At 43.5% G+C, this 27,497-nt stretch overlaps 1 protein-coding gene across 1 annotated transcript; it reads left to right on the forward strand.

Annotated features, from left to right (window-relative positions):
- Positions 1-378: 378 nt before the first annotated feature.
- On the forward strand, positions 379-16,006 carry LOC128717892 (histone-lysine N-methyltransferase, H3 lysine-79 specific). Its single transcript, XM_053811568.1, has 6 exons — positions 379-645; positions 720-2,125; positions 3,449-7,365; positions 7,482-7,682; positions 7,772-8,134; positions 14,829-16,006. The coding sequence occupies exons 1-6, from the start codon at positions 379-381 to the stop codon at positions 16,004-16,006; spliced, it is 7,332 nt and encodes a 2,443-aa protein (XP_053667543.1).
- The last annotated feature ends 11,491 nt before the right edge of the window (positions 16,007-27,497 follow it).

Here is a 27,497-nt window from a genome sequence, read left to right on the forward strand (position 1 = left end):
CGTGTGTCGTACAGCTTATCGACACTAAATCGACGTGCTTCCTGTATCGCTTCGTAACGGTGGCAGTCGTATGTAAGCTGGCACACCGCTACTTCGACATCTTATCGACTGGAAACAACCACGCGCATACAACGCAACGGTCGTAACGCGCGATCACTACCTCTCGTACTGCACCACTGACACCAGTGACACCTTTTAACGTCAATTGCGCTAGTAGTTGTGTGCAACATTGCCGGAACGTTGGCGGTAGAGAGAGCTATCTGCATCGTTGGTGGTGAAGGCGAAACCATCGACGGTGGTTAGCGGAAGCAATATCCGTGTAAGAGGCGATAGATAAATATACGTGACAACTGCCAGGACGAAGGTACAGGCGCAGCTATGGCCACCCCGAACTACAAGGAGCTGAAACTGCAATCGCCGGCTGGTGCGGAACCATTCCTGTACAACTGGCCGTTTTCGATCGGTACGGGGCACGATTCGGGCATCGAACTGATCGAAAATGTGCGGTGGGTATGCGAGGACATGCCCGAAATCAAATCGGCTATTGAGGAAATCGATCTGAACAAACTCGACACGGGTGATTACGATGCGATGAAGAACCTGTGCGATCGTTTCAATCGAGCGATCGATAGTGTAGCAGCACTGGTAAGTACCATTACAAGCTCGGATTACGATTGATGCATTTATATTCATGTTGTTTTTTTCTTTGCTTTCTCCAGGAAAAGGGTACATCACTGTCAAACCAACGGTTCACCTATCCTTCTCGGGGGCTGCTGAAGCACATCATACAGCAAGTGTACAACCAGGCAGTGGTGGAACCGGAGAAGCTAAACCAGTACGAACCATTCTCGCCGGAGGTGTACGGTGAAACGTCATTCGATCTGATCTGTCAGATGATCGATCAGGTGAAGATCACAGCGGACGATGTGTTCGTCGATCTGGGGTCGGGTGTCGGACAGGTCGTGCTGCAGATGGCTGCCTCAACACCGGTCAAGGTGTGCTTCGGGATCGAGAAAGCGGACGTACCGTCCAAGTACGCCGAGGGTATGAACACGACGTTCAAACTGTGGATGCGTTGGTTCGGCAAGAAGTACGGTGATTACGAGCTGATTAAGGGAGACTTTCTTGTGGATGAGCACCGGGAGAAAATCACCTCGGCCACGATTGTGTTTGTGAATAATTTTGCATTCGGTCCTAATGTTGATCATCAGCTAAAGGAACGGTTTGCTGACTTGCGGGATGGTGCACGTATCGTTTCGTCCAAGAGTTTCTGTCCGTTGAACTTTCGCATCACGGATCGTAATCTCAGTGACATCGGTACGATTATGCATGTGAGTGAAATGAGCCCGCTTAGGGGATCGGTATCCTGGACGGGTAAACCGGTCTCGTACTATCTGCACATAATTGACCGCACGAAGCTGGAGCGTTACTTTCAACGGCTGAAAACGAAGGGCACGGAAAACCATAACGATGGTACAAGTGGCGGTGGAAGCGGTTCACATTCGACAAGATCGTCTCGGTCTCGCAAGGATCAGAGCAATCACCATCCTAAGACGATCACGAACGATGACAGTACGTCGGAAAGCGATACGGATGTTGTGGGACCGACGACGCGTAAAGCGTGGTCGGATTGGAACAGTGGCAAAGAATGCAAGACAAGTCCGTCCGAGGAAGAGAACAACAATTCGCCGGTTCTGCGAAATGGGCGAATACCGGTGGCCACTAAAAAGCGTCGTAAGATTACCCGTACTAAGGCACCGGGTAAGAAATCAGAACTGGCAGCAGCTACTGCGGCAGCCAATCGTGAAATGGGCGTTGGTACTTCGGCGTCCGCGGCTGCAGCAGCGGCCGCAGCAGCAATGGTTGGTGGGAAGAAACGAGGCCGTGTTAAGGGTAAAGGGCGCCAACGACGGCCGCTCAATATTGCCGGTCTGGATTTGCTCCATAATGAGACGCTGCTGAGCACATCGGACCAGATGATAGGCAAACGGTTGCCACCGGCACCTGGATGCGTGGATCAGCAACTTACCTCACTGGCGGGTGATATGCAGCACAACGAGCTGGACATCCCTGATGCACCGTCAGAGACCCCATACGCTCTACAAATATTGCTCGATTTATACAAGTAAGTGTGCATACATTTTGTAAATAGTGATTTAATAGTGTTCATGATGTCAAACGAAATGGAAATGAATCAGAACAGTTCACTTTTTTGTGCGATTTTGAAGATCTGTCTTTATACGATCTCACTGTATCGACTAACACGTCGATGAACGTGTACTGTTTTCGGTATCTCAGAATAGCGTGTAGGTTGCCTAAATTCGTACTCTACGTTGATATTATTACGCCATCGTGTCCATTTACAGCGTTTTCGTAAAACGATGTCCGGAATTCAAAAACCCATGAAATGTTAAACGTTTAACGTCAAGAAAGAGTAATTATAATTAAAATTACCCAAAATGTAGTTGGTTTTATTTTGTTTGCTGAATATCAGCAATTCATGGCAAAACACGTTTTTCATACTGCGTAGGACTAGGACTACGACCTACAAGGTGTAGTTGAAACTCGCTACATGAGTTGCCAAAAGCTGCATAAGAAACCATCAGGATTCAAATAACCTTATAATATTTATGGGTGCTTAATGATTAGCACTCGTCTCGTCCATAATTAAATTGAAAAGCTGAATATTTTTTCGGATGCAAACATAAATATATTTCCGTGATCCTTGCTGAAAGTATCCTCATTGCTTTATTTGCCGGTAGAGTTCCATGGGCGGCATAGCGGCGCTAGTGTAGAATAATAAATGCAACGATCGCTCCTATCTCCTCCTCGCCTGTCTAACTCCATAATTGACTCCTAGATGTCGCTAGTATTATCCTTGAAAATTTTCACATTCTTATGGTTGGCGAACCTGGTCGTTACAGATGTAACACATTGTAACGCATGTTCAACTGCTTTCGTTTACGATCATCTTGCATACGCATTATAGCGAAATTGAACTGCTGGCAGTCTTCGAGATACGTTATTATAGCGGTCCGATAAAACCCAGGAAAAATCCGCGAATCTCGAATTTTCGCGTAAATCGAATCAGGGAGTAAAATTGTTTATTCTTCAAAGTTAGATAGTTGACTTCCTTCTCAGCACTTAATTTAACAAACCAGGCTACTTTTTGATAGAATACATTGAAATAAACTAAAAACAAATGTTTTATATGTTATTGGAAGCTATTTTACACAAATTTTACACATTTTTGCATAGATTTTGTGGTATAAACTAACTCAGCTATCAAATATGCAATATCAAAAATCAAGGAATCGCGTATCTCGGGGACTGCCTGTATGTTGACTTGAAAATTTTATTCGTTACGACAAAAATAAAAGGGGATATAATATTTTAATTATTTTGATTATACATTCTGATCAATACATATATTTCCTTCTCGTCGTAGGGCCCAATTTATGAAGACCATCGAAGCGATGCGTAAACCATCATATAGGGACAACGTTCAGCAGCAGTTTGATCGCGAGAAGGAACGCAACCAGTGGCTAATGAATCGGGCCGGCCAGCTCGAGAAGCAGATCAAGGTGCTGATTGATGACAGTGTGGCACTGTTGAAGGCCCGCATGAACGAACTGGGCATCAGCACGACCAGCCAAAACGATTTGTTATGCAAGGCAAAGGAAATCGTTGGACGACATAAGGAGCTTCAGGTGATGGCGGCCAAACTGCAGAATCAAGTAAATGTGATTGAACAAGAGCAGAAGCGTTTGGTGATGCAACATATTTCAAAGCTTACTACTGAACAGCAACAACAGCACCAGCATCAACAGCAGCAGCTCCATTCGCACCAGCCCTACATCAAGGTAGAGGACGCTGAACTAACATCGTCCAGCTCGAGCGAACTGGTACTGAAAGCGATTGCAAGTACGCTAACCCAACGCAAGAAGCTTTATGCGCAGGTTTCGAATCTTGAATCTGAGCTAAATTTGATTGAAAAATTAACTGAAGAGCGTAAATCGATGGTGGTAGGATTAGCGTCATCGACACCAAGCAGTAATCATAACGTATCGTCCATAGCAGCGGCCACAACGACAATTATTTCGGTTGCGCGAGCAACGGAAGTGCGCGATCGGGAACAGTATGGACATACAGTACATGTGCACGGTACTACCGGTAGCAGTAACAGAGAGCGAGAACACATCCCTGTGGAGGTTGCCGGCAAACAAACGTCCGATTCTATTCATCCGTTGCAGCGCACGATGCCAGCCGCTGCTACAGGAATCTCCGGTAGCGCTGGATCTTTGCATCCTCCACCACCGGCAGCAGTTGGATCTAACCCCGCAACTGTACCTCACGCGCCTGTGAAACAAGGTTCTGGTAGTTCGTCTAGATCGGCACAACGAAAGTCTCGCGAGAATCGAACACGGTCACAGGAGTGGCCCGAAATACCGGACATCGGCAAGATCGAGGAAAACAATCCTGAAATTCTTGCACAAAAAATCCTAGAAACTGGCAGGCAGATCGAAGCAGGTAAACTTCTTGCAGCCGGTAAACATTCGGCAAAAGAGCGAACCAATGATGGTAAACATGCTAGCATGGCTCCAGCGCACGGATCTCAAGCAATGGTTGGAACGGCACCGGCACCCATACAACTGACGTCTCAACAACCATCAGGTGTGGTAGCGAGTTCTCAAGCGTTCCCCCATCATCAGCAATCACAACCACCGCTGCATTCTCATCTGCATCATCCAGATGCGGCGCTGATGCCTGCTCCCGCTTCTACTATTAACAAAGCACACCTTAATCATCGTGGCAACAGTGGTAGCTCTGGCGGGCTTCCACCCGCTGTCGTCGTGTCGTCGATACCGACGAGCAGTGGTGGATCGCTTCCGAAGTGTTATGTACCTGGGTCCACCTCTAATGAACTTCACGGTGGTGTAGGCCGTAACACATCAGAAGGGTCTGGTGGTACTGGCGGTGGAGGACGTAGCAGTGGAAAGTTGCACGATTCACACAAGGTGGTCAACTTTGAGGATCGTCTCAAGAGTATTATCACCTCCGTACTGCAGGGATCTCCAAAAACAGGAAACTCGGGAACGGGTTTGGCTCCTACAGCGAGTACACCGCTGGTAACTGTACCTCCATCTTCGGGTTCATCTACCGGTGTTGGTCAGCGTGAGGGCCATCATCGCAGTGGAAGCGGAGGACATCAGTCCGTAATGGTAGATTCTCTTGGATCGCCGTTAAAATCAGCTACGTCTGCGGTCGGTGGGTATGGGACTCCAGCGACGGGTTCAGCAAAGACGACAGTTTATCTTCAGTCTTCACCGGGAGCTGGATCTCATCATCAGCATCAAATGATGACCGCCCATGATATGTCTGCCCGTGCGACGTCGGGCGGAAGAGGCCCAAGCCCTTCGGCTCATCATCCCTCGCATCAACAGGTACACCATCATCAACAACAACAGCATGTGCAGGTTAGTCAATCACAGTATCAACAGCAGCAACTGTCCCATCACTCGCACCATCCTCATGCGCAACAATCCCTTCATCATCAACAGCAGCACCAGCAATTCCAGATGCAGCAGCAACAACAGGGAATGTTAAATGTTATCACCAGTGCCGCACACCATTTGAACACCAGTACCTCGATTTCGACCTCACCTGTGCCAACGTCTCCGTACAAAATGCATCCCACCGGACCGATACCGGCAAGTAGTAGTGCCATGGTTGGCAATCCTTCTGCGAAGATCTCACCTAGTTCGAAGTATCCCTATTCGAAGGGTTCATCGGTAACTGGGATGAGCCACCATTCGCCAGGATCGTCGGTTATGAGCACGCATCAGCAAATCATCCAGCAGCAGGAACGCGAACGGGAACGTGTGTTACTTTATGCGGCCGCCGCACATGGCGGAGGGCTGCCGATCGATCATCCACACCACCCCTTACATCAGCATCATCATCGTGGTATACCGACGTCCATGGGTGATGGAAAAATGCTAGAATTTAAGGCACCGGAAAATTTCCGTTACGATCCTCGGGCAACTAGCAGCAATACGCCAGGCAATGCACCGCCGATGCTCGACACATCGGCGGTTAGCTTACAGAGCCATTCTCGTAGCTCATCTACCAACTCACTCGATAGCATACCGACTGCCGATTATGGAACAGCGTCCTCCTCAGTGGGTAGTAGTGGGGTACGTTACGGTGGCCAACAGCAACCCATCCCTCTGGTGACGCACTCACCCGGTGTTGGATCTCAAGGATCTTCGGCGCAGCAGGGTGGCAATAATTCCCGACCCGGTTCGACATCGTCCCAGCCAGACTACACGCAAGTATCACCGGCGAAGATGGCCCTTCGAAGGCATTTGTCACAAGAGAAATTAACCCATCCATCGGCTGGCGGTACTGCAGGTGGTCCAACAGGTGGCGCAGGTAGTGGGTTGGGCACAGTTAAAACGATTGGCGATTTAGTGAACGGGGAGATCGAACGCACGTTGGAGATCTCGAATCAGTCAATCATTAACGCTGCAATCAACATGTCGTCTCATCAGCAGCAGCCGCCATCGGCTGCGTCCGGAAATGCGACGGGTCCATCTGGTGGCAATACGGTCATTAACACGAACGTGCAACGTCCCGAGCGTGTCAGTATTCGTCTGATGGAAGAGGCAGGACACGTAGCAGCAGGTGGCCCACCACCGCCGGGCAGCAGTGGCGGAACATACAGTCCCATCTCCAGACCGGGAAGTGTCGGAGACAATAGTAGCAAGTCGCCCGTCCATCATCTACACGGTCAAAGCAACTTAGCTTCGCTCGTACAGGTTGCGGCATACAATCCGAAAGCAGTGAACCATAAGGGATCGATTGGAAGCTCCGCAACCGTACCGAGTTCCATCGTATCGCCGCATGGTTCTTCGCAACGGCAATACTCACCGGCCCCGGGTAGTAGTAGCGTTGCAGCTGGAGGACCCGGAGTTGTTTACCAGCAGTCAACTTCTCGTGCGCACGATCGTCATCATTCGAGTGATGCACTACCCTACATGGCATTGCCCCGAGCGGACATGAAACCATATCTCGAGTCGTACTTCACTGACGAGCATAACAAGCGTCAGCAACAGTTGCACCACCAGCAGCAACAGCAGCTGCAACATCCAGTCCAATTGTCTTCACCATCCTCGATGGGCCACCATCATCATCAACAGCAGCACCCGTCACTTGCCATGCACCGCAGTAACCACCCGGTGGATCTACACCGCGGTCCAGTGGTGATGAGTGAGCCAGGAATGATGTCACGCTCGCGCGGCGAAATCGTTCCAATCGATGAAAGCAGAATGGATCGCTTAAATGGTGGACAACCACTGGAAGGTAATGAGTAGTAATGATCATTCGGTTCACATAAATACTGAATTGGATTTGAAAATATACCCCATTGGTTTAGTTCGTCTATAAGAAATGCCTTGTTTTTGTGGTTTTGTTTTCAGGACTTGCAGCGTCCTTGCAGGCACGCGTAATCGCCACACTGAAGATCAAGGAAGAGGATGAAGAGCGTCACCGGCGTGATCTGGGCGTTCATCACAGTACTTCCGGTACTAATCACAGTAGCAGTAACAGCAACAGTACCAATAGCAATATCCACGCAGGAAGCCTTCAGATAGTACAAACTGCACACATTAAGTCTGAGAGTAAGTGGCAATATAGGCGATGGCACTACCAACTGTGCAAACCAACTACAAAAAAAGTATTTTTTAACAAATTCGCTGATGCATTACAGAATACACCTCATCATCATCCGCATCATCCACATCATCCTCGTCCTCGACGTCGTCTCATCATCAACACGCCCTGAAACGTACCTCACCGATCGTGGAACATCCGCCTGGTACTCGTCCACCAAAGATGCTCTACACAACTTCATCCAGTGCGGTCGGAATCGACTGCCCTGAACCGGATATGCTGCACGTACCCCGCGGTGCATCTAATAGTATCGTCGGTCACACCGGCAGTGTCCGTGGCGGATTGCTCGTAGCACCGCCGCTAGTAATGAGCCCAGAAATAAACTCTCTGGTCGATGATGGCCGACATCATCATCAGTTACACGTGCGCCACAGTCACCATTCGCGCAACGACGTTGACGGTAAGCATGTGGTCGGATGAAGTGCACACACCCTGCTTCTGTTGGGTGGCACACATTTAAGTTTATCGTACTATTTTAGTTAACTGTTTTAGCTCTCATATCATTTAACGCTTGGTATGCATTTTGCTTGAATTAGGTAGGATTGTTTGGTGAATGCTAGTGCTGTTTCCGTAACTATTTCCCATAGACCTGCATCCCAACTCGTTTGTCCTGAGATGATTTATTGCCAATAAGCCATAGTGCCTTCGTATGATGATATCCGTTGTTTGATGAAAGAATCGAAATTGTAGTTGAAATATTTTAATTTGTATAGGTATATTCCCATGTCCATTTACCATTAAAATAACTCTCGATAGAACTTTCTATGTCCTAACCGGTCTTTTAAAACATTAGATTTCTGATGATGTCTTGAACATTTCGAACATGTTGTATACAAAAACTTGTGGTATTTAAATCTGAACTGATCGGCTTTAGAAGTAATTTAATTTATTATCCTGGAAGTAATTATTTTCTACACAGCTTTTCTTTTGTTTGTACGTATTTTATGACGAGTAGTTGAAAAATTTGAATTTAGCATGAATTAATTCTAAAAATATTATTAACTAAAAAATCAAGTTCATCATCGTGCATACATTTCTAAATGAAATCTAAATTAACTTTATTACAGAATATAAAACGTCCTATTAACATGTAGCGTCTCATCGTTTTGCCTTAAGTTCTGTAAAATGTTCTATCGTTTTTTCGGTTTTGCATTTCATTTTATCTGTTTGTAGATGAATTCTAAAGAATATGCAACAATTTCAAAAAACGTCATAAGTGTAGAAACCAAGAGAAGAGTTCAGTTGTGCTTCGGAGGAATGCATTACGATAGTTTCTGCAAAGCAATGAACGATTGTGTGCTGCACGCTATGTTTTTTTTACTGCACTAATAACCATTATCACGGTGTGTTGTTGAGGATCACACCGTACTGTGGTAGGTGGTTACACCTTCAGTATATATGTTAATAGTTTTACTTTTGATTTTGTCTCATTATGTTCTAGAAGGAACTACTACCGCCTACTACCATTAGTGCTACCTACTGTCGATAGTGCACGATTTGCGAGCGATTAGATCGACTCCAACTCCTTCCTTCGTCTGTTCCCTCCGAAGTAGGTACAAGTAATGCGTGTGTGTGTGTGTGTGTGATCTATAGTTTTGTTCTTTTAACGTGGTTTGGTTTTGTTTCTCTTGTGTGCAACACTATGTGTGAGCTGGCAATTCACTCTTAGCTTTCTTCACGATCCATTTCGATCAACTTTTAAAGAGTGCGTGGATTGTTTTTGTTTGTTATTTCCTTTTTATGTGTGTGCTAATACCATAACACGCAGAGAACCACGCTCGAGAAGAGCAATTTGTTATTTGGTTGTTTATTATGCTTTAACAATTTCGAAATACCCACCATGGGTACACTTTTCACCATCTTACTATCATAACTAACTTAGTTTGCCTAAGCATTGATCTTTTCCTATTTTACGTTTGCACTGTTGTTGGAGTTCTGGAGACAGTGTCTCAACATTATCTTTACACGCATAGATTATTCAATTTTCACACAGTATTAATTGCAGATGAAATACAATTTATAGCACCGCACACACACACACACATTTATACATCGTATCTCCTTCGTTCCACCTGAATCATCTCTATTTCGTTCTCTTTCGATCAAACTCTCGATCTCAATAAATCATCTCATCACTGTAGTGAAATTGGTTGATCATTATCATCTGATAGTTAATACCGTATTTCGTATATGTTTTCTGTGCTTTTTGTTGCAATAGTTGCGGTAAATTTATATTCTGTTTTTTTTAATTCCATTTTGCAACAGTAGATAAAAACACAACGTTCGTTAGTCTCCTATGACCATGCACTTGTTATGTTTTGGTGACATTATCTATTCGCTTTTTAAATGTTTTCTTTTGTATGTTTTTTTAGATACTTTGTTAAATTTTTCACATAACGAGCACTATGCCGTATAAGGATTCCTAATTATTGTAGCATGTATGATTTATATAAAGAAAAACTTTGTAACTTTTCGATAAATTCTTTGCCAAGAAGCAAACCCCCATAATGATGTGCGTTAAATTAATTCATCATCGTTGTAACCTGTCCCTCGTGCAACTCTCATCGTAAGGTATCATATATTTTCATTTTAATCAACTCCCAGCTGTTTGTATGTTCCCCTTTACATCGCTAGCAAATAACAGTCTGTTCATCCCTCTTACAAATCTAAACTGATACAATGCAGTAACAGAGAATATATCATGTACAAACACAAGCTTCAAACAATCCTCGCTCATGGAAAGTGTACGTAGCGTGAAGTGTGAATGCTTTCGTATGTTGTTTGCATACTACAGTGCGGGAAAAGATGGGTGTAGGAGGGGATGAAGAAGTTTGGCTTTGAGCACGATCGCGATGTAAAGCATAAACCACAACCTAAAAGATAATTTATTAAGTGTGTTATACTGTATAAACACTATGTGTATATTGGTCCTTAGGCCACGGACTGATCGCGACTGCCACTACCATTACTACTACTTCTACCACTGCTACTTCTTCTACTACCAACACTACACCTGCTACTATTACTACCACTACTACTACTCCTCCAACTACAGCTGGTACGATGAGTGGTAGTGCTTCTTACGCTACTAGTAGCAGCAAAGACCGTGCAGCTAGTGTGTTCGCTGCAACAATCGCCAACACCTCTGGCATTAGGCCAGCGAGTACGGTGCCTCCTACCGAGTGGAAGACACCACCAAAACCATTGCCGCTTCCTGTCGGATTTACGATGGCAATGGTGGAAGCTAAATCCACCAGCGAGGCTAAGCTACCACCGAATGTTTATCGCACCGAAGACAGCGGTTCCAGCAACTCCTCCACTTCCTCACAGACTGTGTTCGCGAATGGTGACAAGGTTAACGCTACTAACGTTACTACCACTATCATAATCAACAGTGTTACCGGTACGATTGAGTGCACCACCGGAAATGGTGAACGCTCCACTGGTACGGTAACGATAAACACCAACGACCTCTCGTTGGACGGACGGGAATGCCTTGCATCTGCAACTGGTGGGCGATCTGCCGTCGAGCCGGTAGTGTACAAAATTCTCAATGCGTTCAAACCGAAACCACCTGGCAGATCGAAACTAGGCACCGGTAATACTGCTGCCAGTACCTCCAGCAGCACCAAATCCTACCTTTCAAATGATGGATGTAGTAACGGTCAGGTTGGGGAACGGGGACTGATTATAGCACCGTGCCAGACCGTTGCTGGCAATGGAACACGTCTTGATGGTGGCGGTGATGGTGACCGGAGATGTAACACTAGCATAACACTTCCCCGTAGCTTGGGTACCGTAGTTGGTCGTGGTTGTGTTCCTCCTTCGAAGGTGAACGTTCTTCACACCGAACCTGGTACTGTTGCTGCTGACGATGTGAAAGCATCGATCGCGGTGTCCGCAACACGTCTAAGCAATACGGTGAAGATTATCACCGTTCCCGGTGGTCATTATCGGGACGTTCTTACACCAGCAACAACCCATACCCCGACAGTGCCACCGGCAGAGCCGATCACTGTGATGGTGACGAATGCGATGCACTCGTCTGGCAGTTTCAAACATACCGCCTCCAGCGTAGCTATGACCGCTGCACAGCAGCAGCAACAGTACCAGATTCGTCGAGAACTGCCGCCGGAACAGCAGCATCCATATTTGCCTACATCTCCACTGCATCCAACGCCCAATTCCTCCCTCTCTCAGCCCCATCTAACGAACGGCGACGGAATCGCATCGGGTAATGCAGCAACGGCTGCAGCTATTGCGGCTAGTGAACCAGCCGCATTCGTTGCAGACAGTAGCGAATCCTCCGTTTAGAAGAGACCTAGTCAAAGTGTCAGTAAAGGCGTATATGATACATAAAAAGCACACACTGCACACCATCCATTCTTTCGGTCTTTATGGACGACCGTTAGCTTCAGCATGTATTCTACTATCGAGGTCTGTCCGGTCGTCACCGTGCTGCCTCCACGAAATTCCGTGTATGGCACATAAAACCCGTGGGGACAAAAGAGGAAGGTTGTGACGAAAAGCATCTGAAAACCCACATGAGGCTTCACAGGTAAGTTCCGTAGGCTACGCTCGAACGTTTAAGACGCGACAAAGACAGATAAGACTAATCTTTGCGATCTATTCATCGGGTTGGAAAGATCAAATGGAGTTGAATTAGTTAACGATATCTGTTGTGAGTTAGATCGGCATCGCAGTGTGTGCAAACATTCTATCACTCATCAGTATTAACCCATCAACCCATATATACTGATAAGCATTAATCGCATAACATTAGGAAGAGGTTGGGAAAAGACATTTCTAACAGAGGTCGCTGGAATATTACAATACGATTTATGAAATGGTAATTATTTCACAAAGAATATCTAGAAATCACGAGGAAAGTTAAAGGACACAGGAATTGCCATTTAAAGAAGCACCATGCAAAATAATCCAACTGTTTATCTGTGTGATTATTTCAATCCTTTTCTCTGGGTGTGTTAGATTCATGATGGTTTAATTTTTGACTGTTTCGTGTTTTCATCTTTGATTAGTCGTGTCATCTTAATCGGAGAGACAAAATAGAATCAGGATGATGCAGGGAGCTAGAAAGATTGAAAGAAGTTCTCCATAAACTCTACGAAGCTTGTAGGAACTCATCACTCATTACAACATAAACACAACAATTACATTACACAATAAAATGTACTGTGGAGAAAATGGGAACCAGAAACCATAACCGTGTAGTGTAAATAAACAATACGATGATGTAAAAAGTGATAAATTAATCAAAAACAAAAAAAAATCCATGAACAGTGAAGATGTATAAAGTGTGTTCGTGGTAGGGAAAAAGGGTAAAAGTTTTTAAAGATATTTGTTTTACTGTATCGAAGAAAAACTATTACAAAGTGGACATTAATTGTTATTTTTTTTAAATTCTTCGATGAATCTATTTATTTAACTTAATTTACTTAACCCATACTATTTTTCCTTGGTATTTGAGTTGATATTTTCTACGAGAATAAAAAAAAATGTAAATAAAGTGTCACACTGAAAGGATCTTTTGTCCTTAAAAAAGAAATACTAACAAGAACACAGTAACATGTACATTAAACTATGTATAAAATAACTTTTATTATTATACTAAAGAGACAAAAACAATATAGCATTATAAAACAAAGATAAGGTATACAAAATACTGCATAAAGTGTGAAAAAAGGACGAAAAACCGGAGCGATGGGGATGATATGATGAATATATAGACACAGCACAATATATATGAATATAGACCGAGCATAGTATGGCTACGGCCCCGCGTAAACAGGACTACGTGCAGCGATTCCATAATGTGTTGGAACAGACGACCGTAGGCTGAACCGAGCGAACGAGGTGACCGTGCTGTTATAAAGAAGATATATCAAGAACAAGACGCGAAGTTAGTAATGTGATTATTTTTACAAACTTGCGGCCGGCAGCGAACAGTTTCACACATTTCCCATTGCATGATCCTGTGTAACCGTGTTCACGTGTGTGTTTTGTGTGTGTTTTTTTTTGCTTCAATTTCTCTCTCCTTTACTGTTACTCCATTTGCTGTTCCCATTGTTAATGCCGTAACTGCGTGTACCCATTTGCTGGACGTGATTGTTTACTTCTTGAGTTTGCCGGGTTTTGCATCCCAAAAACATTTTATGAACGATTATTACAGTCCTTGGTGACAGTGGTTCTTAGCACTCCCTAGCTAGCGAGCACCTATAATATCGCACTTGTCTATTTTGGTTTTATCCGTTGCCGCACATACCACGATTTAGCAACAGTGCAGTAGTCATTTCTTCAATTGTTTCGTTGGTTACGGTTGGTGTTTCTTTAGCAATGTGTATACGTTAATGTTGCGAAAAGCTAATTAAACTTACACTATAATTTGTTGTAGTACTAGCAAATGTTAGTTGGAACGATTGTGTCATGTGTGTTGAGAGGTTTTAGTGGTTATAGTTTTACCATTCGTAACAATAGTTCTATATATTTATATTCCAACTGTATGGCGGTGATGGTGGTGTGTAGTTGTTCAACTTTAGATATGATTGTTGTGTTTTATGTTGTATCACATTTAGTCATTCATTTTCATTTTATTTTTTGATATCAAAAGCAGTATATATTTTCCACGTGAAATGCGCAATATGTTTGGATTTTAATTCTGTATTCTTAAGGCGTTAGAGTTCACATTTGTGAATATTATCACAACTCCATTGGCATTTAATTTGTTTAATGAAATTTTCTTTTGATCATTGTCAAGATTTTAACAGTCAGCAATAACTTTATAATTCGTTGTTATTATTGACAATCCAACAACTTTCTCAAAACGTATTAAGTATAATAATATTAAGAACACGTGCGAGCGTTACATTTTTGTTACGCGTAGGACACTTTTCTTTGCACCATTTAGTGAAAGCATTCGGGATAGTTTTTTCTTTTGTCATTTTATTTTTTGCTTGCGTGATAACATTATTTTGCTAACTGTACGACATATAGTTCGTGGCTCATCAGTATGGCTATACTAATGCTCTGTTTTTGTTTTACCTTTTCCATTCAACCTCGACACTCGCTGCCTTTAGATGATGTGGTCGGTGACGATGAGTCAAGCTGGCACGATCGCGTCAGTTCCGGGTTCGACCGGCTGGTGGCGTTCGCTTCAACCGAGCTGGATAAAACGCGGCGCTCGAACGAGGACGTACCACCGTCATCGGCAAGCTGTACGACCTCGCCCGACAGTGGCATCAATCAGAGCGATCACAGTCGAACGTTTCTGTCGTCTTCGTCTTCATCGTCTCAGCTGGACGTACCGCCGAGCAGTGCTAGTGCGGGCAGTAGCAGCAGCAGTAGTATTAGCAGTAGCAGCAGTAACAGCAGCACCAGCAGTATAGGCAGCGTGTCCGGTGGTCATGGAGTTGGACACGGGCATCACGTGGGTGGTAGCGGTGGCAACACCGTGGTTGCTGGTGGTTTAATGATGAAGCACATGGTGCCGATCATCAAGTCATCGCCCGCCGAACCCGTCGACAGTCCGCCACTGTCGGACGTGGGTTTACCGCGTACACCGAGTCCTACATCAAGTCCTCCGCTTCTATTCGGGCATTCGACCACGAGTAACACCACTATTGTAGGAGCAGCAAGCACAGGAGCAGTGTTACAACCGACAGTCCTGTTACATCCGCCCGGCAATGGTGGTGGTAATAATGTTGCGCCAACAGGCACGGTCCAACCTGCCAACAACAGTACCAACAGTTTGGGCATCCCGCTAAAGTACCAGCGGCAGTCAAAATCGTCCTCCGCTTCGTCCGAGAAACACTACAAGAAAAAGTTCCGCGAACGCAACTGGGAGGAGTACGAGGAAAGTTTGAGCGGTGGGCGTAACAGTGCCATAAGTGTCGGGGAACCGATGGAACAGCAGGATTATTCAGTCGCTAGTGCTACTACTACTGCTGTTGCTGGAAGGCCTCACCGGCCGGGATCGTCCAACAATCTCAACATTCTACCAACGGAGTCGAATCCTGCGGCTTCCGTCACGGCCGTGCCAAATGAAGGAGGAGGTGCTACTCGTGGAGATAACGATGATCACCTTTCGCACCATCAGCAGCAACATCATCACAAGCATAAATCGGCCAAATTTCGACCTAAGGGCAAAGACTGGAACTGGGACGACGAGCATTCGAACGCGTCGTCCGGATCGGCGACCGGTTCGACGCGGACCAGTCGTGGATCGGCGGGAGGCAGCAATACAAACCCGACCTGATTTTCATTGCGTTAGAAAATAGGCACCGTTTTGCGTAAGGAAAGGAGAGAAATTATTCACCACAGCACCGAGATACATAGCGCCAGCCTTCGATCATCGCAATATGTTTTAGCAAAAAATCGTCGTTTTAGTTTACAAATGTGTTATACTTATAGCTTTGTGTATCTTTTCGTTTACACACACTCTACTATTGCACCATGAAAATATCGTTTTTCTGTTGGTTCATATTCAGCGTTCCTACTAAAGTTTCGATCTTTCTTTACACGTCTCAAACGTTGATAGGTTGGCAATTTTTATATTTTCCGTGAAGCATTCGATTTTGCTCAAATAATTTAGTAACAAATATATTCTAGGCATTAGTTTTTCGAGTTAGCAGCTACGATCGTTTTATAGTTTTGACAAAATTATGATCGCATTGGTATCAGCACGATCGACGATTGTTTACCTCGTATAAGCTGAAATGGAAACGTAATCTCTTCATTAATCATGTGCAAATGTGCCCAGGATTTCTTTTTAACGGAAAATTCCATCTAGCCCTTTTCTGTAACTGCCATTTAGCGCATATGTTTGTCTTCTCCCTCGTTGATGTGTTCATTTTACCAGGTTAGCCGTGCTTTTAGGATCATTTTTTTTTAATATTCAATAGCGGGAGAATAGCACAGAAATAAAAAAAAATATTTCGAAAGTTTGCTTGGTTTACAATGCAGAAAGTTTACTCATTAGTAAAAAAAGGAAGGGTAGTGAGTTATGGAAGTGGAATAGACTTTTTTTAAATTAACTATATCCTTCACTCCGGTTATTTGTGTACGAAAAACAAACCGGTTTATAGCGAAATATAGAGTGTGTTTGGGCGCGCATACGTATCGGTTATGAAGACGAAGACTGAACATTTTCACCATTGAACTGCCACCTAATAATTCTAATACTTTTAGACTAATTCACCGCACGGAATGCGAACCCTAGCTCCCGTTTTTGTGAGTGTTATTTTTTCTGTTCAAAAGGCTGTGGCTTTATTTCTTTTTCAACGTGATTTAATTTCCTTGCTCATTGCACAGCTCTTTTTCTTCTGTGTATTGTACTGTAAGGTACGCCAAATGTAAAATCGGTCAAACTTAAATCTGTGGTAAAAAAAGGACGGTGACTTCTTTTTCGATACATTTTCCACTAAAGCAAGCTATACGGTAGTGACTTTTTGGTGTATCACCCATTTGGTATATCATGCCGAAATGATTCACGGTGTACACGAGAGAAAATGGCAAGCAAAATGGTAAACATTTTATTTAGAGAATAAATCACATAAAACCAACTAAGAATCCAACAAGCAAATGTAAAACATCATTCATGTTTTAGTAGGGTTTAACTGTTCGGAAAAGTAACAGCATACAAAAGGTGTACTAGTACTAATTGAAAACAAAAAACCAACAAGCATTAAAAGAGGTGAAGAGAGCATAGTGGATGGATAAAACTCTTGAAGGGAAAATGGTATAAAAGTCATATTATCTATGCAAAAAACACGAAATGGCGTAGTGTGTACAGAAAAGGGGAAATAACACTGTATATAGGTATAATATTCAAAGCAGAAGTTATATATTTCTAAGTACTACAAACATGGAGACACTAGACAGCTGAAGGGGAAGAGAAAATAAGAACTGAAAAAAAACATGAAAACGAGATAAATGAATGAGACGATTTAAAAATGAATGACATCAAATGAGAGCGAGAAAGAGAGAGCAAGAAGTAAAAACCAAACAAAGGAACATTTTTACTATTTCATAGACAATGGGCTCCAAACATTAACATAGCATCTTGCTAAATTTGCTAGCTCTTTTGTTATTTATCTTAGCACCTATGTTTTCTTTTCCTGATCACTATCGTATAGTGTTATTATACTTCGTTGAGTTACTAATTTTCTATTTCCTCTTTTTGTTTTTATTCACTGTTGTTCTCATTTCATTTGTGTTTGCTACCTACTCTACCGGCTCTCGCACAAAAAAAAACAGCATTAGAGCGCAATATGTAGGTATAATGGATGGGTAATATGAGTGTTTTGCAGCCGCAACAGTAGTGTTCTACGCGTAGAGATTAGCGCATAAGTAGCCAATTATATACCGAACGTTTATGAAGCGCAAAATATTCCTAGGATTTGTTTTAAGTTTCCTTTTTTCATTTTTGTTTATTTGTATCTCTTTTATGTAAGAGATGATGATGTTCTAAGCGGGAGAAGATGCATAACATAAGCAAATAGGTGGTAGCTGGAATGGTCAAAGAGTTGAAGAGATGGGATGGAAATGAAAGAATAAAAAGCATTCTTGATACTATTATGGTTATAAAAATCACACAAACACAGCTCATCATATTTTTATATTCTTTCCGTTCTACTGCAGACAATATCGTAAGGGCAGTAAGCAATAAAAGCAGCGCAAAACAAATGTTTACATTAACGTTGCTTTGAACATTTTCAAACAGTTATAAAGCTTTGATTGACAGTAAAGAAAAGACAAGGCAGTTTAATAATATCGAGCAAATTATGCCTAAATTAGACATGCAACGGCAGACGAAGCAGTAATCTAATGTTACTAGTAACATACTGTGTAGACGCGAGAAGTTGGTGTGACGAACAAAAGAAAAGAAATGAGAAGCAAGAGCTAAACCATAATTCTTTCCAGCTTTTCTAAGAAGCTTTTTTGGTGATGAGAAACAAACAGAAAACGAAAACAACATACAAAATAAATAACAAATTACAGGTAATATAAATACGCAATTTTTAGCTTATAAAACCAGAAACACGGACCTGCTCCTCACGATGGTGTGTAATGGCAAACAAAGCAAATACAAAACCAACAAAGAAAAATCTCTCAGGATAATGGTAAATAAAACAGAAAGACACTCCTGGTAAGGAAAAGCGTAGACACAACCCAACATAATATGGTAGAAAAATGATAAAATGCAATTGAAGAAAAATTTGTTTTAATGCATTTTGCCTTTTGTAGGTTTTCTAGATTTTCTAGAAGAGAAAGCAATCCAATGCAATCCTTACAGTGGGTCGTTCTTCATTGGCTAGTTTTTTTTTTTGCTCGGATAGAAGTTGTTCAGTTCTGTTTCTTCTCTTGCAAAAGAACTGAATTATCCGTGGATCTTCATGGAACTTCAACTCTATAATTAGTGACACAATTGTTAAGCTGTGATCGTTGCAGAACTGCATTTCTGATAAGTATTCAAATTGTATAACGGCTGGTGGTACAACAATGATTGCCAAGTGTCGTTGTTGGTCGTTTGAAAGCGAATATTTACAGCAGCTTTTCAATTAAAACTCTCAAGAATAATAAAGTTCTCTTTGTTCTCCTGTCAGGGCTATGAAAATGCAATAGAACACTCTTCGGATAAGCCCGCGGTTCTTTTCAGTAGTATTACGGCTTTGTTAGTCGCGCAAGATTCATTAACCTCTGTCCTACGAGTTATTCATAGTCGGCCATACTCCCCGACACAACTGCGCGCTAGAAGTTATGATTCAGAAATTAGTTTCTGAAACGAAAGCCACAGTTTGATTGATCAACCCCTTCGAACTAACGTAAGACATCCGGGATTAGCTTCAGGGAAAAAAACCACAGATATTAGCCCCCGGCATAGTAGTAATACATGTCGCTCGAAGAAAATAACGTTTTAATGTGTTCATTATGTTATGGTTTTTTGCTTTTACTTTGCAAATTTTCGTCCAATTTCTTCTTCCCATCAGACCGAGGCAAGACTATTCGGTAAAGGAAGTACAATAACACCACCACTACCAGATCCCTAACAAATAAGTTCTCGTTGTATAGTATGTACCATAATAGATCATTTTCCTCGCGTTCTGTACCGTGATGTACTTGACGGATTTTATATAAATATATTACGTTTTAAGTTAAGATTTGTGTTTTCTTATGTTTTTCGTTTTCGGGTTTTACGTTGAATCTTATAAATTAATGTAATGCGTTTTGTGGAGCGTTTTGTGCATTGTGTAATTGTAACAAATGAGAAACTATTTAATTTTAGCGTATTTACCACTAGTGCTGTGGTTGTGCAAAATTGAATTTTAAATTATTAACCTAGTTTCCGCCACGATTAGTCTAGTTTACGAAGTTGCGAACCGTTTTTTTTTTTTGTTTTAAAGATATGATCTCTTTCGCGTAGATGCGAACGTCAAACGGTGTGCTGCCTGGAAACAAAGGAAAAGAAGGATAACATCATCTAATCATACCACCTCCTCCCTCAATGTCTGTTTGCATTAATGTTTGTAAACGTTTTTGTTTGCGGTTGTGCAAGCAGGGAAAAAATAAATAAAAAGAAAATAGAAGGAAAATACACACATTAATAGCTTTTGGTTTAAAAAGGGAAAACATTAGTTGTTTATTAAAAAAGCACAGGAATAACTTCAAACAGCTCACAAAACTCCTCCACAGTGCAAACAAGATGGGGAACAAAACATAAAAGGCAGGGAAGAGTAATCGGAAGGAGCTGAGGAGGTGGGAGATAATGACATACATGATGGATGCATACACCATTTGGGGATAAGGACGAGAAAATGAACGTAGAAGTAGTGGTAGACGAACTAATAGAAGAGGAAAAATAGTAGTAAGCAGAAGCAAGAGAAAGCAAGTGGATAAAACAAACAAACACGGCGCTTAACAGCGTGTGCATTACAAAACCTATAAAGTAAACAACAAAACAAAAAGAGAACCCGTTTTAAACATGTAAGCAAAATCTTAACTGGAGAAAAGTAAGAATAATGAAATAAAGCTAATAATAAACTTGAACAAAATAAAAATATTATACAAAAATAAAGCTTAGTTTTTCTTCTTATTTTTTTGTTAAAAAGGAAACGAGAAAACATTGATTTCATAATCATTCGTCCATCACCCGTAGTGGATCAAGCCGGCTGGAGACTCTAGGTGGAATGGTAGTTGCGGTTACTTATTTCAAAACGGTTAAGTTTCCTGTCGGAACGAGTGGGGAGATTCTTTCATATGGAATTTCGTACCATATCGGAAGGAGATGAAGGATGCTCCATCTTCCATTTCGTCTATTCTTTTTCATATGCACTAGCGATCGTTCTGTATGCGGTGATGAAATTGCCCATCACTATCGAATACTATCAAACTATCACAAGATCTCCTTTCACGCTCTATGATGACAAGAGGAAGCGGGACAGCTATATGCACGCTGGTGGTGAACCAATGCTACCTCCTAGAAAGATGCTCTCCTGGTATCAGAAATCCGGTAATCGGCTCGTTTGTATGGAATTTCGTACCAGCTGACGGGGAGTTTGAGAGAGATGAAGGATGCTTTCCATTCCTTTCCATCTATCTCCCTTACACTAGCGATCGGTCTCGCGAGTTTGATTGTATGCGATGGCGATGATTGCCCATCACTATCGAATACTATCAAACTGTCACAAGATCTCCTTTCACGCTCTATGATAACAAGAGGAAGCGGGACAGCTATATGCACGCTGGTGGTGAACCAATGCTACCTCCTAGAAAGATGCTCTCCTGGTATCAGAAATCCGGAAATCTTCTCGTTTGTATGGAATTTCGTACCAGCTGACGGGGAGTTTGAGAGAGATGAAGGATGCTTTCCATTCCTTTCCATCTATCTCTCTTACACTAGCGATCGTTCTCGCGAGTTTGATTGTATGCGATGGTGATGATTGCCCATCACTATCGAATACTATCAAACTGTCACAAGATCTCCTTTCACGCTCTATGATAACAAGAGGAAGCGGGACAGCTATATGCACGCTGGTGGTGAACCAATGCTACCTCCTAGAAAGATGCTCTCCTGGTATCAGAAATCCGGAAATCGGCTCGTTTGTATGGAATTTCGTACCAGCTGACGGGGAGTTTGAGAGAGATGAAGGATACTTTCCATTCCGTTTCATCTATCTCCCTTACACTAGCGATCGTTCTCGCGAGTTTGATTGTATGCGATGGTGATGATTGCCCATCACTATCGAATACTATCAAACTATCACAAGATCTCCTTTCACGCTCTATGATGACAAGAGGAAGCGGGACAGCTATATGCACGCTGGTGGTGAACCAATGCTACCTCCTAGAAAGATGCTCTCCTGGTATCAGAAATCCGGAAATCGGCTCGTTTGTATGGAATTTCGTACCAGCTGACGGGGAGTTTGAGAGAGATGAAGGATGCTTTCCATTCCTTTCCATCTATCTCTCTTACACTAGCGATCGTTCTCGCGAGTTTGATTGTATGCGATGGTGATGATTGCCCATCACTATCGAATACTATCAAACTGTCACAAGATCTCCTTTCACGCTCTATGATAACAAGAGGAAGCGGGACAGCTATATGCACGCTGGTGGTGAACCAATGCTACCTCCTAGAAAGATGCTCTCCTGGTATCAGAAATCCGGAAATCGGCTCGTTTGTATGGAATTTCGTACCAGCTGACGGGGAGTTTGAGAGAGATGAAGGATACTTTCCATTCCGTTTCATCTATCTCCCTTACACTAGCGATCGGTCTCGCGAGTTTGATTGTATGCGATGGCGATGATTGCCCATCACTATCGAATACTATCAAACTGTCACAAGATCTCCTTTCACGCTCTTTGATAACAAGAGGAAGCGGGACAGCTATATGCACGCTGGTGGTGAACCAATGCTACCTCCTAGAAAGATGCTCTCCTGGTATCAGAAATCCGGAAATCGGCTCGTTTGTATGGAATTTCGTACCAGCCGACGGGGAGTTTGAGAGAGATGAAGGATGCTTTCCATTCTTTTCCATCTATCTCCCTTACACTAGCGATCGGTCTCGCGAGTTTGAGAGAGATGAAGGATACTTTCCATTCTTCTCCATCCATCTCACTTACACTAGCGATCGTTCTCGCGAGTTTGATTGTATGCGATGGTGATGATTGCCCATCACTATCGAATACTATCAAACTGTCACAAGATCTCCTTTCACGCTCTATGATAACAAGAGGAAGCGGGACAGCTATATGCACGCTGGTGGTGAACCAATGCTACCTCCTAGAAAGATGCTCTCCTGGTATCAGAAATCCGGAAATCGGCTCGTTTGTATGGAATTTCGTACCAGCTGACGGGGAGTTTGAGAGAGATGAAGGATACTTTCCATTCCGTTTCATCTATCTCCCTTACACTAGCGATCGGTCTCGCGAGTTTGATAGTATTCGATGGTGATGATTGCCCATCACTATCGAATACTATCAAACTGTCACAAGATCTTCTTTCACGCTCTATGATAACAAGAGGAAGCGGGACAGCTATATGCACGCTGGTGGTGAACCAATGCCTCCCCTCTAGAAAGATGCTCTCCTGGTATCAGAAATCCGGAAATCGGCTCGTTTGTATGGAATTTCGTACCAGCCGACGGGGAGTTTGAGAGAGATGAAGGATACTTTCCATTCCGTTTCATCTATCTCCCTTACACTAGCGATCGTTCTCGCGAGTTTGATTGTATGCGATGGCGATGATTGCCCATCACTATCGAATACTATCAAACTGTCACAAGATCTCCTTTCACGCTCTATGATAACAAGAGGAAGCGGGACAGCTATATGCACGCTGGTGGTGAACCAATGCTACCTCCTAGAAAGATGCTCTCCTGGTATCAGAAATCCGGAAATCGGCTCGTTTGTATGGAATTTCGTACCAGCCGACGGGGAGTTTGAGAGAGATGAAGGATGCTTTCCATTCTTTTCCATCTATCTCCCTTACACTAGCGATCGGTCTCGCGAGTTTGAGAGAGATGAAGGATACTTTCCGTTCTTTTCCATCTATCTCCCTTACACTAGCGATCGTTCTCGCGAGTTTGATTGTATGCGATGATGAAATTGCCCATCACTATCGAATACTACCAAATTATCACAAGCTCTCCTTTCACGCTCTATGATAACAAGAGGAAGCGGGACAGCTATATGCACGCTGGTGGTGAACCAATGCCTCCCCTCTAGAAAGATGCTCTCCTGGTATCAGAAATCCGGAAATCGGCTCGTTTGTATGGAATTTCGTACCAGCCGACGGGGAGTTTGAGAGAGATGAAGGATGCTTTCCATTCTTTTCCATCTATCTCCCTTACACTAGCGATCGGTCTCGCGAGTTTGAGAGAGATGAAGGATACTTTCCATTCTTCTCCATCCATCTCACTTACACTAGCGATCGTTCTCGCGAGTTTGATTGTATGCGATGGTGATGATTGCCCATCACTATCGAATACTATCAAACTGTCACAAGATCTCCTTTCACGCTCTATGATAACAAGAGGAAGCGGGACAGCTATATGCACGCTGGTGGTGAACCAATGCTACCTCCTAGAAAGATGCTCTCCTGGTATCAGAAATCCGGAAATCGGCTCGTTTGTATGGAATTTCGTACCAGCTGACGGGGAGTTTGAGAGAGATGAAGGATACTTTCCATTCCGTTTCATCTATCTCCCTTACACTAGCGATCGTTCTCGCGAGTTTGATTGTATGCGATGGTGATGATTGCCCATCACTATCGAATACTATCAAACTGTCACAAGATCTTCTTTCACGCTCTATGATAACAAGAGGAAGCGGGACAGCTATATGCACGCTGGTGGTGAACCAATGCCTCCCCTCTAGAAAGATGCTCTCCTGGTATCAGAAATCCGGAAATCGGCTCGTTTGTATGGAATTTCGTACCAGCCGACGGGGAGTTTGAGAGAGATGAAGGATACTTTCCATTCCGTTTCATCTATCTCCCTTACACTAGCGATCGTTCTCGCGAGTTTGATTGTATGCGATGGCGATGATTGCCCATCACTATCGAATACTATCAAACTGTCACAAGATCTCCTTTCACGCTCTATGATAACAAGAGGAAGCGGGACAGCTATATGCACGCTGGTGGTGAACCAATGCCTCCCCTCTAGAAAGATGCTCTCCTGGTATCAGAAATCCGGAAATCGGCTCGTTTGTATGGAATTTCGTACCAGCCGACGGGGAGTTTGAGAGAGATGAAGGATACTTTCCATTCCGTTTCATCTATCTCCCTTACACTAGCGATCGTTCTCGCGAGTTTGATTGTATGCGATGGCGATGATTGCCCATCACTATCGAATACTATCAAACTGTCACAAGATCTCCTTTCACGCTCTATGATAACAAGAGGAAGCGGGACAGCTATATGCACGCTGGTGGTGAACCAATGCTACCTCCTAGAAAGATGCTCTCCTGGTATCAGAAATCCGGAAATCGGCTCGTTTGTATGGAATTTCGTACCAGCTGACGGGGAGTTTGAGAGAGATGAAGGATACTTTCCATTCCGTTTCATCTATCTCCCTTACACTAGCGATCGGTCTCGCGAGTTTGATTGTATGCGATGGCGATGATTGCCCATCACTATCGAATACTATCAAACTGTCACAAGATCTCCTTTCACGCTCTTTGATAACAAGAGGAAGCGGGACAGCTATATGCACGCTTGTGGTGAACCAATGCTACCTCCTAGAAAGATGCTCTCCTGGTATCAGAAATCCGGAAATCGGCTCGTTTGTATGGAATTTCGTACCAGCTGACGGGGAGTTTGAGAGAGATGAAGGATACTTTCCATTCCGTTTCATCTATCTCCCTTACACTAGCGATCGGTCTCGCGAGTTTGATTGTATGCGATGGCGATGATTGCCCATCACTATCGAATACTATCAAACTGTCACAAGATCTCCTTTCACGCTCTTTGATAACAAGAGGAAGCGGGACAGCTATATGCACGCTTGTGGTGAACCAATGCTACCTCCTAGAAAGATGCTCTCCTGGTATCAGAAATCCGGAAATCGGCTCGTTTGTATGGAATTTCGTACCAGCTGACGGGGAGTTTGAGAGAGATGAAGGATACTTTCCATTCCGTTTCATCTATCTCCCTTACACTAGCGATCGGTCTCGCGAGTTTGAGAGAGATGAAGGATACTTTCCATTCTTCTCCATCCATCTCCCTTACACTAGCGATCGTTCTCGCGAGTTTGATTGTATGCGATGGCGATGATTGCCCATCACTATCGAATACTATCAAACTGTCACAAGATCTCCTTTCACGCTCTATGATAACAAGAGGAAGCGGGACAGCTATATGCACGCTGGTGGTGAACCAATGCCTCCCCTCTAGAAAGATGCTCTCCTGGTATCAGAAATCCGGAAATCGGCTCGTTTGTATGGAATTTCGTACCAGCTGACGGGGAGTTTGAGAGAGATGAAGGATGCTTTCCATTCCTTTCCATCTATCTCTCTTACACTAGCGATCGTTCTCGCGAGTTTGATTGTATGCGATGGTGATGATTGCCCATCACTATCGAATACTATCAAACTGTCACAAGATCTCCTTTCACGCTCTATGATAACAAGAGGAAGCGGGACAGCTATATGCACGCTGGTGGTGAACCAATGCTACCTCCTAGAAAGATGCTCTCCTGGTATCAGAAATCCGGAAATCGGCTCGTTTGTATGGAATTTCGTACCAGCTGACGGGGAGTTTGAGAGAGATGAAGGATACTTTCCATTCCGTTTCATCTATCTCCCTTACACTAGCGATCGGTCTCGCGAGTTTGATTGTATGCGATGGCGATGATTGCCCATCACTATCGAATACTATCAAACTGTCACAAGATCTCCTTTCACGCTCTTTGATAACAAGAGGAAGCGGGACAGCTATATGCACGCTTGTGGTGAACCAATGCTACCTCCTAGAAAGATGCTCTCCTGGTATCAGAAATCCGGAAATCGGCTCGTTTGTATGGAATTTCGTACCAGCCGACGGGGAGTTTGAGAGAGATGAAGGATGCTTTCCATTCTTTTCCATCTATCTCCCTTACACTAGCGATCGGTCTCGCGAGTTTGAGAGAGATGAAGGATACTTTCCATTCTTCTCCATCCATCTCACTTACACTAGCGATCGTTCTCGCGAGTTTGATTGTATGCGATGGTGATGATTGCCCATCACTATCGAATACTATCAAACTATCACAAGATCTCCTTTCACGCTCTATGATAACAAGAGGAAGCGGGACAGCTATATGCACGCTTGTGGTGAACCAATGCTACCTCCTAGAAAGATGCTCTCCTGGTATCAGAAATCCGGAAATCGGCTCGTTTGTATGGAATTTCGTACCAGCCGACGGGGAGTTTGAGAGAGATGAAGGATGCTTTCCATTCTTTTCCATCTATCTCCCTTACACTAGCGATCGGTCTCGCGAGTTTGAGAGAGATGAAGGATACTTTCCATTCTTCTCCATCCATCTCACTTACACTAGCGATCGTTCTCGCGAGTTTGATTGTATGCGATGGTGATGATTGCCCATCACTATCGAATACTATCAAACTATCACAAGATCTCCTTTCACGCTCTATGATAACAAGAGGAAGCGGGACAGCTATATGCACGCTGGTGGTGAACCAATGCTACCTCCTAGAAAGATGCTCTCCTGGTATCAGAAATCCGGAAATCGGCTCGTTTGTATGGA

Source organism: Anopheles marshallii, chromosome 2, assembly GCF_943734725.1.
Source record: "Anopheles marshallii chromosome 2, idAnoMarsDA_429_01, whole genome shotgun sequence".
Taxonomy (NCBI): Eukaryota; Metazoa; Arthropoda; class Insecta; order Diptera; family Culicidae; genus Anopheles; species Anopheles marshallii.

Coding starts and splice junctions, on each gene's coding strand:
- LOC128717892 (XM_053811568.1), top strand. CDS start 379: ATGGCCACCCCGAACTACAAGGAGCTGAAACTGCAATCGCCGGCTGGT. Junction 2,126..3,448: donor ATATTGCTCGATTTATACAA/GTAAGTGTGCAT, acceptor TTCTCGTCGTAG/GGCCCAATTTATGAAGACCA. Junction 8,135..14,828: donor TTCGCGCAACGACGTTGACG/GTAAGCATGTGG, acceptor CGCTGCCTTTAG/ATGATGTGGTCGGTGACGAT.